Raw genomic sequence first — 17,824 nt, 5'->3', positions numbered from 1 at the left:
TTTAATACTTCTTGTTGTCTTTGTACAGTATACCTACACCTTTTATCCTCATTATAATATGAAAATACAGTTATTATTTGTACATCTTTTTTGTTTGTTCCGCTTTATTAGATATTGGTATGATAACAATATACAGACTGTAATGATTACATTAGAATATATTATATTGTATATGCATTAGATTAGAAATCCATAGATTACATTAGAAATACATTGACACATGGACAACATTGTATGCATAACATATATATACGATTACAATGTTTACATAATATATTGTAATGATTATATTAGAAATACACATATTATTATAACATTATCTACATAACAGATAATAAAGATTACGATTTATTCATAACATATAATAATTAGATTACATACACAACAGAATGTAATGATTACATTATATACATTACAAATAATAAAGATTACATTGTGAACATAACATATTATAGTGATAACATTGTATACATAATATTATAATGATTACATTGTATACATTACAGATAATAATAATTACATTGTATACATAACATTATAATGATTACATTATATACATTACAGATAATAATGATTACATTGTTTGCAGAACATAATGATAACATTGTATGCATAACATTATAATGATTACATTGTATACATAACATTATAATGATTACATTATATACATTACAGATAATAATGATTACATTGTTTGCAGAACATAATGATAACATTGTATACATAATATTATAATGATTACATTGTATACATTACAGATAATAATAATTACATTGTTTCCAGAACATATACTAATGATTACATTGCATATATTACAGATAATGATTGTATTGTGTACATTACATATAATAATGATTACATTGTATACATATCTAATAATCGTGATTGTATTGTATACAGATCATACTATTTTTATTACATTCGACAGATGCCAGGGTCTTCAACACCACAATAAGAGTACTAAAAGTGAATGACAGTGAAGCAGTTTATACTGACGAGTTGAGTGATGCTGAATCTGAGTTACATACATATATGTCAGACTCTTATACTTCCTCGGTAGGTGCTGTGGTATCTATTACGCTTATATCCAATATATAACAAGAGTGCATACTCATTAAACGATAGATAGAAAAATTAGTTTGAGATATAGCGATATTCGAGCCTAACCGTTTAAGATATAGCGATACACGAGCTCGTGCCGTAAAACATGTTCCTCCAATGTATACATATATGTTGATGGTTTCTGAAACCATTGTTTACACCTGTTAATGTATGTTAACAATGCTCCGCGGAGAAAGCGACGAGTCTGCGCAGAGTGTTGAGATAGAGGTATTCCCAAAACATGGTTGACGACACTTTCAATTTTCATATGTGAGGAATAGTCTTTGCTTTGTGATATAGCAAAAATAGAAAATATCATGCCTGATTATATTTTCCAACCGTGACTTTTACAGTTATAGTCGCTTTAACGTTACAACATGCCCGAAAGGATATATATCAGGACGATTACAGAGCCAACCACTTTGAAATTTAATATGGGTGTCAAAGTTTCTCTGAATCTTCATATATTTTCGATTATTGCAAAATCCTTGACAACTTGGGTTGGTATAATTTTATCGTGTAAGCTTTTCATTTCAGGTTGCCAAAATTTTCATGGTTACTGGATTTGAAAGCAATTACCTTGGAACAACTATAGAAAGATATGCTCCGGGAAGTATCATTGTTATATCCACGGTGTATTTCCACGTGGACAGTACAGCGCAGGAGACGGACATCGTGGACTCTCTTGTCGTTGGGATCCCTGTTTTACAATCAAAAGGACTTGAGGTCCTTCCCGGAGACATTTCTGTATCAGGTAGCCTTTCGATGATTATACAGCCCGACCGTTGTGTATATCTTGTGTAGTGTTTGACCGACAATTTCAGAAGGGTATTTTTTGAAATTTGATAACGCTTATAGTACGTGTGATTAAGCATGTGACAAAGTCGATTGCAAACCCCCATTGAACGATTTATATCATTGTTTTCTTTCCGTACAGCTGTAGACGAGTGTGAGAGTGAGGAGTGGAACAGTTGTTCTCCTTACTCCACCTGTACCCAATCGTCAGGTGTGTATCACTGTATCTGCTTCACCGGCTTCATGGATATAGGCGTGGAGGACGGTCAACCTCCGGGTTCAACATGTGCAGGTAGCGAATACATTGATTACCAAACATTTATTTATACATGTAACCCGTAAATGAGTATTGGATATACGACATTATATTTCTACTGTGTAAAGGCCCATTTTGATATAAGATATTTTCCATTATGTTCAAAGTCATTGACGAGACCAATCAGGACCCAATCCTAGGGTTTGTAGTGTCCACTGAATTCAAATTCTACCGCGTGGGTGATGCCGTGGTGTTTACATTACAACTGGCGAGGGGATCACACGTCCGGTACACTGCTGACTACGGCGATGGAGGAGTTGATGTTGTTGATGACCCAGAGGACCTTGCGTTCCTTTCACCAGTGTCTATGACCCATAGGTTAGATTTATATGATAATCATCCTGACGATTTCCATGAAAATTATATTTGCTGTGTTTGTTTCTTGTCCTTATACCAAAGTCGCAAGTTTTGTTTTATTCATCGAAAATTACCACAGTTTTATTATATTGTAGGTGAATAATGTATGATAATATCTTCTGAAGAGCATGTACAATGAAATAGTAATGATTGTTATTTATTCTTCAGGTATTCGGCCTCTGGGAATTACACAGTTATCATTTCTGCCAGCAACATCAATTCCCAGAATACATTCACTCATCAAGTGTTTATCCAAGACGTGATCGGAAGTTTCCTCTTGGACTGTAAAGAGCGAAACAAGTCTTATCCTGGAGACATTGACTTCGTTATCACATCCAAGTCCTTGATACCTTTCGCAAACATCTATATACACTGTGCGTTTGGTGATGGCAACACGCTGTACGAATACGTCAGTGACACGAAAAACAATTCGTACTTCACCTTCAGTCATACCTTCAATCCAGGGGTTTTTCAGACCACTTTAAACATATCGAACATGGTGAGTTTTCTTATTTCGCAGAAAAATTTCATCATTGAAGAACCTATTTCTGGATTGAGTGTGTCCAGTAGTAAATACGTTATTACAAAGGGAACCGAAATAGTCCATACAATCAGGACATTAACAGGATCGAATGTGACACTTAATGTCGATTTCGGAAATAATGAAAATACTTCCCTATCATTAAACAATATTCGACGCGGACAGACATCTGTCCATTTCCCATTCATCTACTCAGACGTCGGTACCTACAGCGTGACAGTTACCGCTAAAAACGTCAACTCTTCTCAATCCAGGGTGTCTCAATTCATCTCCGTACAGAATCCCGTTAGAGAAATTGTTCTTCAAGTGCTCAATCCCCTTGTGCTGTCTCCCCCTGGCAACATATCTTCTGAACTGTCGTTTATCGGAGGTGAGGACCCACCATCCCACATGGTGTGTTTGACAATTCTGAATAACACTTACTCTTCGAGTGTTTACATAGAACTTATGGACAACACAAATCCGGTTTACCTGAATACATCTTGGGATAACGTTGAACTTGTCGGAGATGTAGAAATGTTTGTCAACTGTTCTAACAAGTTAAATTCAGTACTAATGATAAACTGGATTAGCATTCAAAGAAAAATAGAAGGATTATCAATACATGTAAACAAGATGTATATACCTGTCAACGGTCAAGTCCATTTTGATTTCTTGATTGGTGTTGCATCGCATCCCAAATACGAAATATCTTTCAAAGATGGCTACGGGCTATCGGGGGCGTTAGATCAAGATATATTCAACAATAGACATATATCGAAAACACACACCTTTCAGCAGAAAGGGTTATACGTTGTGACTTTTACTGTTGGAAACGCAGTATCGACAGCCACAGCTGAGGTAGAGATCTGGGTATTGACGGAGGTAAAGGGACTCGCTTTCGTGAGATATTATGCTATGTCCGATAAATTTGACCTGCCCAACTACGGACATGGTGACAGAAGTAACATATTCCCACTGGAAAGGAATATCATAATAAACGCATCCGTGTCCAGCGGTAATAATCTAGTTTTTGGTCTGATGTTCGGGGACGGCGTCTCTTTGACAAGTACAGATGAAGTAATGAGGCGAAAGATTGATAATCCAGGCACTTACAACATCAAACTGAACGCTTCCAATCAGCTGTTTTCTGACACAGCAGAGGACATCATCACTCTGCAGCAGATAGTTCAGATCCATACCATTAGTAACGATGGCCCGTCGGACGCTTTTGAAACGATCACGTTTAAAATGGAACTAGCACGACCCGGAACGGATTCGTGTTTTGTTTGGGACATGGGTGACGGTTCACAGGAAACGATATATGGGGAAAGTTTGTGCGAAGACGAAGCGAGAACAAATAAATATTATTATGTTAATTGGTCACCAACGGCAGTTTTGGAACATTCACATATGTATAGAACAAATGGTACATTCACGGTAAATGTGACAGGTTTCAACATCGTGTCAACTCAGACGGTCACTGACTTAGCAATCATCACTGGGATCAGTTGCTTCTATCCTAAGGTAAACATAGAAGGAGGAGACCAGCAAATTGACCGCCCAGTCCATCATTATAGATCAGAAAGAATAATTCTCGAGGGCACAGCAGAAGTCAACTGTAAGGCTTCGGATGAAGTCAGCTATGAGTGGAAAATTTACAAGATTGATGAAGGTAAAACGTATCTGAACTACATCTTTAACGAATTTCCTTTAGACCTTGTGGATACTGATCGCTTCAGAATGTTATTACCTCCTAGCACCTTCATAGCCGGTCATTATAAAATAGTTTTAAACGTGTCTATGATTGAGATTCACGGACTCTCCTCTATCCACTTCACGTATTTGAATATCACCAACACATCGCTTTCGGCCAGCTTTGTAGGTGGCGTTATGCGAAGCATCGGCTTTAACACGGATTTTGAAATGGATGCATTGTCCGATTCATACGACCCGGACATACTCGATGCGACGAACAAAACGGGGTTGACATTTACATGGAGGTGTCGTCTTTCGCACGAAACATTCCCCAGTGGTAGTCCAACGACTGTGACGATTCCAACTATTGAACAGCGACAAAATATGACTTGGGGAAAGGGCTGTTTTGGAACAGGAATCGGCAACTTGGAGATAAAAGATGGTATCTTTACTTTGAATTCGTTTCTGTTCAAACCTAACTCTGAAAACGTTTTTGAAGTGGTAGTACAGAAGGATGAACGAACGTCGATTGCCCAACAAACTTTAGTTGTGATAGATGGAGAACCTAAGCAGCTACATATCAAGTAAGTTGATACTATCGCTATTTTAATAGACGGAAGTATTACAAGAACACCAATGTAAGTTAATACTTACTTTATTTTACTAGTTTCAAATATAGCGTAACATTAATATAAGTTAATACTGACTTTATTTTACTAGGCCAAAGTATTACAAGAACTCTAATGTAAGTTAATACTGATTTTATTATACTTGACCAAAGTATTAGAGTAATACTAATGTAAGTTAATACTAACTTTATTTTATTACATGGAACTATTAGAGTAACACTAATATAAGTTGATACTGACTTTATTTTACTAGACTGAAGTGTAAGAGTAACACCAATGTAAGTTCAAACTGACTTTAGTTTACTAGACCAAAGTATTACAATAACCCCAATGTAAGTTAAAACTGACTTTAGTTTACTAGACCAAGGTATTACAAGAACTCTAATGTAAGTTAAAACTGACTTTAGTTTACTAGACCAAGGTATTACAAGAACTCTAATGTAAGTTAAAACTGACTTTAGTTTACTAGACCAAGGTATTACAATAACCCCAATGTAAGTTGATACTGACTTTAGTTTATTACATGGAACTATTAAAGTAACACTTATATAAGTTGATACCGACTTTATTTTACTAGACTGAAGTGTAAGAGTAACACTAATGAAAGTCAATACTGACTTTAGTTTACTAGACCAAGGTATTACAATAACCCCAATGTAAGTTAAAACTGACTTTAGTTTACTAGACCAAAGTATTAAGGTATCACTGATATTATATTCATAAAATTACGGACTATTTAGATTAAACTTCGGCTAAGCATATATTATTATCTCAGAACCTTGAATTATTTTTTTTATTATTACATATACATATATTTTGAACGCGACATTGAAATATCAAGGAGAAGGTTAAAGAATAACCTGCAATTATTTAAGAATGAATTGCATTTTTAAAAAGAGCACTTTTTCTCAGGTCGGCAGTTTATTTAATTTTACATTTTATGACCATTTTACATATAGTCAAATGTGATGAAACTTGATGAATATTGGCCTGCATACAGTTGGTCTAAACTTGATACTATTGCCTTACACACAGTTGGTCTAAACTTATACATATATATTGCATCATATTACAATATTTAAAGTGTTTGCTGAGTTTGGTTTGATACAAGTTAATAGCCATCAATTGCCTAGTGTAATTATAAATATGATAAAAAGTTGAGTCCAGTTGAATATAAAACATCGCATAAATCAATTGTAGGTGTGAGATTAACTGTAATTCCAAGATGAATCCTTCGGGTGAATTCATCCTGCTTGGAAGTTGTCGGGACTGTAGTCCGTTTGATATCGTTCCCTTCAAATGGTCATTGTTCCTGCAAAATCTAACGACGCTAAATTTTGAAGAGGTCAACGAGCTTGCAGACTTTGCAAAAGCGGGTAAGTATATGTGGCAATTGTAGAACGAATAAAATGGCTTTCATGAGACGTCTTCTTAGTGGCAACCTTGTAAAGTTTTAGATATCTGTCCGTTAATTGTGACACAGAGGCATTATATTTGTTATGTGGTATGATTGAGTAAAGGCTACCAAGTTTGTTCAAATGAATGATCTTGACCTAAATTCAAGGTCACAGGAGTCAATTTCAATTTCAACATATTTCATTGACACAGATGAAAGTGTGTCAATATGATTGGACAGCAGGCATTGCCTGTATTAGTCCTCGCCTTATATAACAGGTGGTAAACAAACATGAACATAAATACATACATGAAGATGAAGATGATGTAACAAAAAAGTGAGATAACTCCTTAATGGGAAGAAAATGTTTCATTATTCAAAAACTCTCTTAAAATTAATTTTGATTTTTTTTAATTGATAAGTGTATATATTAAGTCAAATTGAGTTTATTACCCCAACAGATACAGACTTTAAAGTCCATATGTATACATTTACTTAATACAAACACAATATAATTATTAAAGAAAGAGAGAGAACAATAAAAGAAAAGAGAAATGAAAAAGAAGACTGTATAGGTTTTGCATAATGAAGTAATTTAAGGTTCAATGTATATCTAAATATTGCTTATTCAGAAATTAAAGACTCTTTGATTATAATATGAAATTGGATATATGCATAAGGATATCTTTATTCTGGATATCATTACAACTGACACAACCATGTGTAAGAGCATTAACATGTGAATATGATATTGATGGTATAATTGTTGTTTGAGTGATCGGCAGGGATCTCGATACAGATTACATTCAGTAAAGTAGTGTGTTACAGTTTCAAAAGACTGGTTGCACCCACACTTTGGAGTTCAATTAGATGATCCTTATAACTACGTATCCTAATTTAGATTAGTTGCCTTATTTCGTAATTGACAAAGAATAATGTTTATACAACGAGTACCAAGATATTTAAATACATCAGATGTTTCGGATTTATTATGCTGGTTTGTATTTTTTGGACTGCGCTGTAAAGTTAATATTTATGATTTGAGGGGCAAGCCTGTTCATGTCATTTAACATAAATGGAAAGAAACTTTCGAAATAGCTTACTGTACGATGCAATGTCATGGGGCCAAAAAGGCTTCAATCTACCCTGAACTTCTCAATAACCAAGAAGCCCAGAGAGTTGATATTAGGCCTATATCATGCTTGAGTGAATTGCTACCATGTTTGTTTAAATAAATTACCTTGACCTACATTCAAGGTCATAAGGGTCAAATAGGCTAAATTCTTCAAATGACCTCTCAAAAACCAAGAGTCTTAAATGCTTAAATGTTTAAAGAATGATTTCTCGATGGCCAAGACACTCTAAGACCTGATATTAGGTCAAAAGTATTTTGGAATAAAGCATTTATTGATTTAAACTTAGCCTTCTCTGATATTTGAATAAAGTAGTAATCAGCATAGTATCCGTAGAAATGACTTAGATCAACATCAAACTTACTGTAGAACCAGGTGGGTGATACAGGCCGATTGGGCCTCTTGTTAATCATAGGACAAATACGCTATCATATTGTGTCAAGATGTAAGCAAGTAAAACCGCGGAACATTTACAGTCTAACAATTTTGATCAATATAACATGTTTTACACAGGGATGGGCCAAATAACATGGTGATGTTATTGATTAAATTACTATTACTTTTAGGGTTTGCTCAATTAAATTACAATTACTGGAGTTTTACAAAGTAATTAATTAAATAACAATTATTTAACCAATGTAATCAATTAAATTACAAATTGCTTTTGACATTTTATCATTATGTGTCATAAATCGTACATTTTGTCTCAATAAAATATTTATCCAGATACCATCAATTTCATTTTAATCTGATATATAATGCTTCAAAATATTTCAAATACAAAATAACAAATAAGTTTAATTAAAATTTAATGTTCCCACTACATTCATTAGTCAGTCATTTTTCATTATGATATTGGAGTTATATACATGCAAAATTTCATTCACTACACAAGTTATTTGTGAAGATAATATAATAACATGTGATTATGAATGGCACCATATATACATAGTCCAGACATTTTTTATTATTTTGTTTTTCAATTTTGTGGTTACATTTTAGGAGCATAAGTGTTTCAAACCTCTTGATATTAGAGAAGCAGTGTTTACACCTTGCTTTAAAAGTATTAAGATATAAACTTGACAGCCTAATAGAAGCCATGTATGCTAACTCTACCTATACACATTCAATTCACCAACTGTGGACATGAAGACATGTTTGTTGTTTTATGTCAAGGTTTGTGACCCTGAGGCCTGAGTATGGGGTCAGCCTGGTGGTCACTTTTCAATTAAATTAAATTCAGACACAGTGTTAGACTAGGGTATGAATGCATGGTGAGTATAACTCTCACCTGTATAATATATACATATTTAATCTATACTTTTAGCAGATACACCTTTATCTTACATACAGTACATGTATATATTTTATATAATGTTTATCAATATTATCATCATTGGTATAATTTTGATACAGGTAAAATAGAATGATTGTAGAATAAATATACATGTACCATCTTTTAGAAATAATTAAAAAATAAAGGTAATAACATCTTATATGGTAAAGTAATTTTAAAATATTTTGATTTCAATTACAATAACACAATTATTTTTGATGTAATTAATTAAATTACAATTACATGTAATTGCATTTTCCTTCAATTACAAATTACATCAATTACATTGGGATTTTGTAATAATTTGCAATGAATTACAAATTACAAATTACAATTACCCCATCCCTGGTTTTACAGATATCTCAAGTTCAGTTTTGGTGTTGAAACCGGCAACATTGACAGGAGGAAGAAAGTATCGCCTAAAACTGGAGGCTCAAGTGCATGGCTACGCTGAATCTTTTACCGTGTACGAGTTTCTCACCAATCTACCTCCATATGGTGGGATGTGTAGTGTCATACCCGAGAAAGGTGAGGGTATACTAGTCACAATGATAATAATTATCCTGTCACTATATTCTCGACATTTACAAGATTATTCAAATATTTGACGACTCTTGAGAGGTCTGACATACCACAAATATATTTATTTATTTCAATAACATACAGGATTCGCTCTTGAGACGACTTTCACGATCGCATGTCACGGCTGGAAGAATCATGGCGAAGATCAGGAAAATTTGGAGTATACGTTTTGGTTGAGGCCTCGGGATAGTAACCACAATCAACTTGTGTTTTATGGCCGACAGCCATACACCCCGGACTCGCAGTTCCCACTTGGACCCAGTAAACATAATCACAGCAACGACATTACCGTCAGAATCCAAAACCCAATTGGAGAATACATTGAAACCCCACTAGAGGTTCAGGTATTAAAACAGTGTATCCATCAAGTGAAAAGGTTAATGTTGTACTGCAAAGCTACATTAATTCCTTATGCGTGATAGTGGTTTATACTACTCATTCAGATCGATCTGTAGATTCAGAATGAATGTCTTGCAACCCACCGTCTGGTCATATGCGGTTTTCCTGTAGCCCTCCGTCTGATCGTATGCGGTTTTCTAACCCATAGTCTGATCGTATGCGGTTTTCCTATAACCCACCATCTGATCGTATGCGTTTTTCCAATCCATAGTCTGATCGTATGCGGTTTTCCTATAACCGACCGTCTGATCGTATGTGGTTTTCCTGTAGCCCTCCGTCTGATCGTATGCGGTTTTCTAACCCATAGTCTGATCGTATGCGGTTTTCCTATAACCCACCATCTGATCGTATGCGTTTTTCCAATCCATAGTCTGATCGTATGCGGTTTTCCTATAACCGACCGTCTGATCGTATGTGGTTTTCCTGTAGCCCTCCGTCTGATCGTATGCGGTTTTCTAACCCATAGTCTGATCGTATGCGGTTTTCCTATAACCCACCATCTGATCGTATGCGTTTTTCCAATCCATAGTCTGATCGTATGCGGTTTTCCTATAACCCACCATCTGATCGTATGCCGTTTTCCTATAACCCACCATCTGATCGTATGCGGTTTTCTAACCCATAGTCTGATCGTATGCGGTTTTCCTATAACCCACCATCTGATCGTATGCATTATTTAACCCATAGTCTGATCGTATGCGGTTTTTCCTATAACCCACCATCTGATCGTATGCGGTTTTCCTATAACCCACCGTGTGATCGTATGCGGTTTTCTAACCCATAGTCTGATCGTATGCGGTTTTCTAACCCACCATCTGATCGTTTGCAGTTTTCCTGTAACCCACCGTGTGATCGTATGCGGTTTTCCTATCACATGTATTCTATCGATTTTTTCCGATTGATACACTTCCCCTCATTTACATCTTTTGGTCCCTCGTAAATTTGTTTGTTTGTTTGTTTGTTTGTTTATGTTTTACGGCCCATCGACAACTATGGTCATTTAGGGCCAAACAATATTCTAACATGTTTTATTTCTAAAGTTAAAATCGGATAAAATTTGTCATTTTTAAAAGCATCCGTATCGTATATTTACATCATTATGATAAAAGGTGGTTAAAAATGGTAAAATATATATATGTACGAATAGATTATGTGAAATAATATGTACGAGTAGATTATGTGAACTTTGTTATAAATAGAACGTCAACGACAGTAACGTAAAAGAAATCAAAGTCTATAAAATAGATCGATTTCTTTCAAGTAGCTAAATATTGTTTTCGAATCCACGGAACTAAAAAGGGTTTTCATATCCGGGACTCGAAAGTATTTATCACGAATATGCTTGAAATCGGAACATTCTATTAAAAAATGCTGCACTGTGAATTGAACATCACATGCATAACACACCGGTGGATCCTCTCGTTTCAAAATGAACGAATGAGTAGGATATGTGTGCCCGGTACGGAGCCGAGAGAGGACTATTTCCTCTCTACGATCCTTCCGGCTTGGTTTTGATGTTTTAAGTTTTGGTTGTACTTTAAATAGTTTGTTGCTCGTCTCGAGAGACCAGCGTTGCTGCCATTTACTCTGAATGGCAGAACTAATTAGAGGTTTGAAATCTGTATATGGTATTTTAATATTTGTTTGTTGCAGATTTAGAGCAAGTTTTGCTTGGCGGTCAACAAGTTCGTTGCCTTTAATCCCTCGTAAATATTAGCTACATTGAAATAAATGTCTGAGATACACATGACTTATTCTGATTATCTTCACGAATACAATAAAATATAAATTTGTTTAATTGACACAACCTAATTGTGTCATTTCATTTCTTTGAAGGTGATGAATCCAACGAAGGAAGAAGATGTGGACTCGTTGATATCACTTGCCTCTGGTGAGAACAACGAAATATCCGTTCTTCTCTTGTCAGGAAAGAGTCAAGAGGCTAAACAGCTAATCGTGGCTATGGCCTCCCTAATCAATGATTCACCGCTTAATGTGAGTAATACATTTTACAATGGCCTGTTGAATATATTTTTTTATTTTATATTGAAATAGTCTGTATATCTGACTACACGTGAACCTGATATGTTATATCTAACAGAAAGTCTGATATAGCTCTGTATAAATGTCGAAATCGATTATCAACAAATATTTCTAACGTTTCAATGAACATCAAAAAGAATTTAGCAATGAACAAGGCATATTCTAAACGGCTGCTAAATACTGTATGACATATTATCTATGATCATAATCGCGTCGGATACTTTGTATACCTATTTACAGTTCGCTGGAGATCATACCGTACAGGAAATCCCCACAACTGTACAATCACCTAACAACACAACGTATCTTAATACTACAACGATTAAAACAACCATCGCTACGAGTAGCACAGCTACAAAAGGCACAGAAACTATTCTAACAACAGTCGATCCGGTCAAAGCGGAGCAGGACAGACTCAACAAGGAGCAAGAAGAAAAACAGAAACGCACGCAGGTATACAGTAAGACTAATGACAATATCAAAGATGTAATGTGCTTCCCGTTGTAAATATCAAACATCTTCTGTGCAACTAACATTACTATTCTAACGTTATAAGTTAGCCATACATACTAGGAAATATTTGAATGGGTGCTTAACGTGAATTGTGGGGTAGCCTAATGTTAAACTGGCTGTACGTCATCTTCATATACTACAATGAAAAAGGTATTGTTAGCATTTTTCATTTTGTCTTTGATCTTCTTTCGAAATGATGATATTGGTCTTACCCTTGGCACTAAATTATGGAAACTTTGAGTTAATTTTGTGATATAATTGGTACAACTTATGTGTGTGTGTGTTTTTTTTTTTTTTAGTTTCGTGAGGTGCTGGCCAACACTCTTAAACAGCAAACGGACTCACTGTCAATAAACTCCCTACAACAAACGGCAATGTGCTTTGCTGTGGTTTGTGTCGAGACAAGCGAACTTTCCGATAACACACAGGTACGACTCCCGAAACATTTTAAATGTGAATAAAAGGCTTAGTGCTATATCAGTACACAACCGATGCTGTACTTACAAATTAACATTTTGGAAGATTGTTCCCGATGATTTGGCTCTTACATTAATTTTTGATATATTTTGAAAAGGATATTTAAGAAAAAAAGTTTATATACAATTGTATTTGCCTAGATATTTACATGTATGCAGCATATAGTAGCGGGCTGAAGTTAGCAGCGGATTCGTTATTCGTTATTGGGGATTCGAATAACGAATCCGCTGCTAGATGAGGGTCTACGTCAGGAGGACAAGTATCGGTAGATCAGGGTCTACGTCAGGAGGACAAGTATCGTTATATCAGGGCCTACGTCAGGACAAGTATGATTATATCAGGGTTTACGTCAGGAGGACAAGTATCGGTAGATCAGGGTCTACGTCAGGAGGACAAGAATGATTAGATCAGGGCCTACGTCAGGAGGACATGTAGGATTAGATCAGGGTCTTCGTCAGGACAAGTATGATTAGATCCGGGTCTACGTCAGGAGGAAAAGTTCGATTAGATCAGGGTCTACGTCAGGAGGACAAGTATCGTTAGATCAGGGTCTACGTCAGGAGGACAAGTATGATTAGATCAGGGTCTACGTCAGGAGGACAAGAATGATTAGATCAGGGCCTACGTCAGGAGGACATGTAGGATTAGATCAGGGTCTTCGTCAGGACAAGAATGATTAGATCAGGGTCTACGTCAGGAGGAAAAGTTTGATTAGATCAGGGTCTACGTCAGGAGGACAAGAATGATTAGATCAGGGCCTACGTCAGGAGGACATGTAGTATTAGATCAGGGTCTTCGTCAGGACAAGAGTGATTAGATCAGGGTCTTCGTCAGGACAAGAATGATTAGATCAGGGCCTACGTCAGGAGGAAATGTAGGATTAGATCAGGGTCTTCGTCAGGAGGACAAGTATCGTTAGATCATGGTCTACGCCAGGAGGACAAGTATGAAAAGATCAGGGTCTAAGTCATTAGTGAAATATGCTTACCTTACTAACACACACATGTATATGTTTCTTGAAAATAATGTTTTATTGCTATGCCATTATAATACACATATTGAACGACACTGACGAGTTTCACCACATCTGCTTTAGGGTTTAATTCTGTTAATGTGCAAAAGCGGTGCTTTACGCGTGAAATTGTCTAAGGAGAAAAATAATTTCAGTTAAAATTTTTGTAATATCAAACCACTACTTACAGTGATACTTACGTTTTATTTTACAACGACACCTAGGACATCGTAGTGTCTTCCATGCTAAAAATGGCGAACTCTCTGGAAGTATTGGTGGGAAATTCGAAATTCGAATCGATGGATCAAGAATGGGACACTGCAGTTGGTACGTAAAACTACACGAGTAAATGATACGAGTGAAACACTATTATATTTCAAATCAACACCATTTCATGTACACATTTGTTAATTACTTTTAGAATAATCTTTGTTATATGCAGACATGTTGGCTTCCCTTGGAAATGTGGCAATGGCCGCTGTTGACATGACTTTAGATGAGGTTATCGTCAGTTCATCTAGTACGGAAACACAGCATACACAGAGTCCAACACAACCAGTAGGAAGCAATGATCTCAACACGACACAGACCCACTCAACTACAACCGAGAACACGCGGTCCACGACTTTGACTAACAAAGAAATTAGGAGGCAAAAGGTGAGAATATTGATGAACATGTTAGTAAAATTGCTAAAAAAACTTTTAAACATGAAAATCAGTGTTCTGATACTCTACTACAATTACAATATAAGGTAAAAAGGTAAGGTGTGATATTTTGTTAACTAATATTAAAGTTTTAATATAAGGTTAAACGTATTGTGTGATATTTCTTTAACTAATATGACAGTTTTAATATAAGGTTAACAAAGGTATTGTGTGATATTTCGTTAACTAATATTAAAGTTTTAATATAAGGTTAACAAACGTATTGTGTGATATTTCGTTAAATAATATTAGAGTTACAATATAAGGTAAACTAAGGTATTGTGTGATATTTCATTAACTAATATTAAAGTTATGATATAAGGTAAATAAAGGTAGTGTGTGATACTTCGTTAATTGATATAAGAGAAATAAACAAAGATGCATTTATATTCACGGACGTGTCAATTATTCTTTAAATTAAAATAATGGACAAACATTAAACTTTGATGAAGTTTAATAAATACAGTTGAAAGAAAGCTATTGCATAAAGCGTCGGTCTTTTAAACACGTTTTTTCAATATTATAGGTAAAAGAGATTGCTACTAAGGTTTTGGAGGTAACGGAGATATTGTATCAGACCGCCATAAAGACTCGTATCCCCGGAGGTCCTCCATTGCGCCTTGAAGCAGAACATATGTCTATTGTTGCCGAGAGAAGACAGGTTAACAAGCTCATTAAGGCAGTACTGAACGTCTCGAGTGGTAGTTTCGCCATGCCATCGTCTGATGAAATCATCAACAGTACTGCAAATACGTCTTATATCGACTCCAAGGTAACATCTTTTCACCATACATATTCTGGAATGGCATATCCATTAATTTTTACAATTTCGATTTTCGTTAATGCCTTCTTCGGTTTGTTAATTTCATTACAACAAATCATAGCTAAAGTACTAGAACAGAAAACATAGCATTAAAATACTTATTTTATATCAAGTAGATTGATCAAATACTGTATCTACCGAATTGAAATTTTACATCTTTTGTTTACCTTTTGATTTACCAAGATAATAGCGGAACACCTACACCAAAAAATCCACACCGGAGATATTGTGATACATTGCCATGAGTGGTTCAGCTATAATCTCTCAGAGAAGGCAATTGTGTGTTGCATGTTTTTTTTCAATAAATATATGACTTGTTTTTAGCAAATATATTTCATTTTGATATCAATACAAAATATATACAGTACTTTCAACAAAAATTCTTTTGGATGATACAAATAGTGTAACCTTCCTATGATAGCAATAAATCTTCATTTGACTTTGATGAGCCCCTTTCGTCGGACGACAACAACAGTTAAAACATGTCTTGTTCATTCGTTAAAAATTCAGAAGGTGAAAAACGTCATTTCAATGTTATATTTAGTATGTACAGCTCTCGACGTCAAAAGATTCCTGTATTAAACTTTATTCTCTTATGCAATTTTGAAAATGGGAGTTAATGGCATATCTGAAAGATGAACAGATGTCTGTCTGCTGGTTTTTGTGATATGAACGGTCAAAGATACCAATTTGACATCATATGTGATTTTAAATGAATTTTGCTGTTTTTATCATTTATAGGGTGAATCCATATAATATCTTCCATATGTGTTGTCAGATATGCATGCATGCTTGCAGAACTAACAAAATAGTTTTTTTCTTTTAAATTATGGAAGTTGAATTTCTTCAACCAGTTTACTAGCAACTCAGAATGGAAATCTAAGTTATCACTATTCCTTAATTTCTAATAGCAAAATACTGTTTTTTCTTCACCATTTGTTTAAAAATACTAAGCAGACATAAAGAAAACAAGTTAGTCTTTCTGAAAAGCCATAAAAAATAAAGGGCTGGGTGTTTCCGTTTTTGTCCCATTATTATAGGTGTCATTTTTACCATTTTAGCGTCAGAAATCCTAAGCGGTTAAGTTACACCAGAATGTTAATTAAAACTATCGAAAATGTATAATTTTCGATAGTTTAAAAAGTTGTAAAATTGAAGTTGCAACAATTAAAAACGGTCAAACACTGACAATATAAGAGTAAAAATAGATGAATGCAAGAAAAACACATTTTCAAAATGGCCGTCGAATCACAAGTAGTAAAAAAATATATTTATATTTTCAAACATACGAAAGAGTGAATCATTGCTTACCTAACAAAAATACTTCGCGGAAGGAGATATATAGTATGTTGTTAAATTGGGAGAGGATAATTTCTAGCCCCATCCTGAACTCATTTCGGGATTTTTCATGGAAATAAGTGACATTTTGGTACCCCAAACAGTTCTGAATGACTGTGTTCTCGCGAAAGTCGGCGATAGTAGCTATAGGTGGATGTTCTACAGTATCTAGACAGTGTATTTTAGTGCTCCTAGCACTATTAGCGTTTTATCTTAATGATTTGTAGTTTGATACGGATAATAAGTAATTCAAATTTTCTGTAGTTCATTTATGTAACAACAGCATATCTATATGATAATATCTTACAAATATCCCAAACGGATCCCTTTTCACCCACAAAAATATTTTAAAAATCAACAGTTGTGTTCACAATCCATAATTATTATATATCTCTCGAAAGTAAATTAATTCTAATAACAAAAATAATGACACTTAAATTTTACTACGTTATTTTATTTGTTTAGAAAGGTGTGTTTTTAGTCTCGAATTATCCGCAACGGAGATTCCAATAACAATAAAGAAGTTTCATGGTATAAACCAGTGAAATTTATCAAACTAATAAAACTTAAACTTTCACTGCAGCTATGAGCAGTGAAAATATAACATTTTGTAGTGAAAATATAAGTTTTCCGTTTTTGACCAATCAAAGC

At 34.8% G+C, this 17,824-nt stretch overlaps 1 protein-coding gene across 1 annotated transcript in view; it reads left to right on the top strand.

The window, feature by feature from the left end:
• The first annotated feature begins 1,281 nt into the window (after positions 1 to 1,281).
• The window catches only part of LOC117329585 (polycystic kidney disease protein 1-like 2), a 34,562-nt gene continuing 18,019 nt past the window's right edge, over positions 1,282 to 17,824 (top strand). Inside the window, exons 1-14 of the mRNA XM_033888007.1 lie at positions 1,282 to 1,329; positions 1,639 to 1,855; positions 2,039 to 2,188; positions 2,320 to 2,530; positions 2,738 to 5,371; positions 6,617 to 6,792; positions 9,639 to 9,809; positions 9,948 to 10,207; positions 12,099 to 12,257; positions 12,546 to 12,758; positions 13,118 to 13,246; positions 14,532 to 14,634; positions 14,750 to 14,964; positions 15,539 to 15,784. Of these exons, the coding sequence (XP_033743898.1) occupies positions 1,282 to 1,329; positions 1,639 to 1,855; positions 2,039 to 2,188; positions 2,320 to 2,530; positions 2,738 to 5,371; positions 6,617 to 6,792; positions 9,639 to 9,809; positions 9,948 to 10,207; positions 12,099 to 12,257; positions 12,546 to 12,758; positions 13,118 to 13,246; positions 14,532 to 14,634; positions 14,750 to 14,964; positions 15,539 to 15,784 (4,932 nt within the window). The remainder of the gene's footprint in view (positions 1,330 to 1,638; positions 1,856 to 2,038; positions 2,189 to 2,319; positions 2,531 to 2,737; positions 5,372 to 6,616; positions 6,793 to 9,638; positions 9,810 to 9,947; positions 10,208 to 12,098; positions 12,258 to 12,545; positions 12,759 to 13,117; positions 13,247 to 14,531; positions 14,635 to 14,749; positions 14,965 to 15,538; positions 15,785 to 17,824) is intronic.

Source organism: Pecten maximus, chromosome 1 (genome assembly GCF_902652985.1).
Source record: "Pecten maximus chromosome 1, xPecMax1.1, whole genome shotgun sequence".
Taxonomy (NCBI): Eukaryota; Metazoa; Mollusca; class Bivalvia; order Pectinida; family Pectinidae; genus Pecten; species Pecten maximus.
Note: the sequence above shows the minus strand (reverse complement) of the source record. Positions and strands in the feature narration are given on the sequence as shown.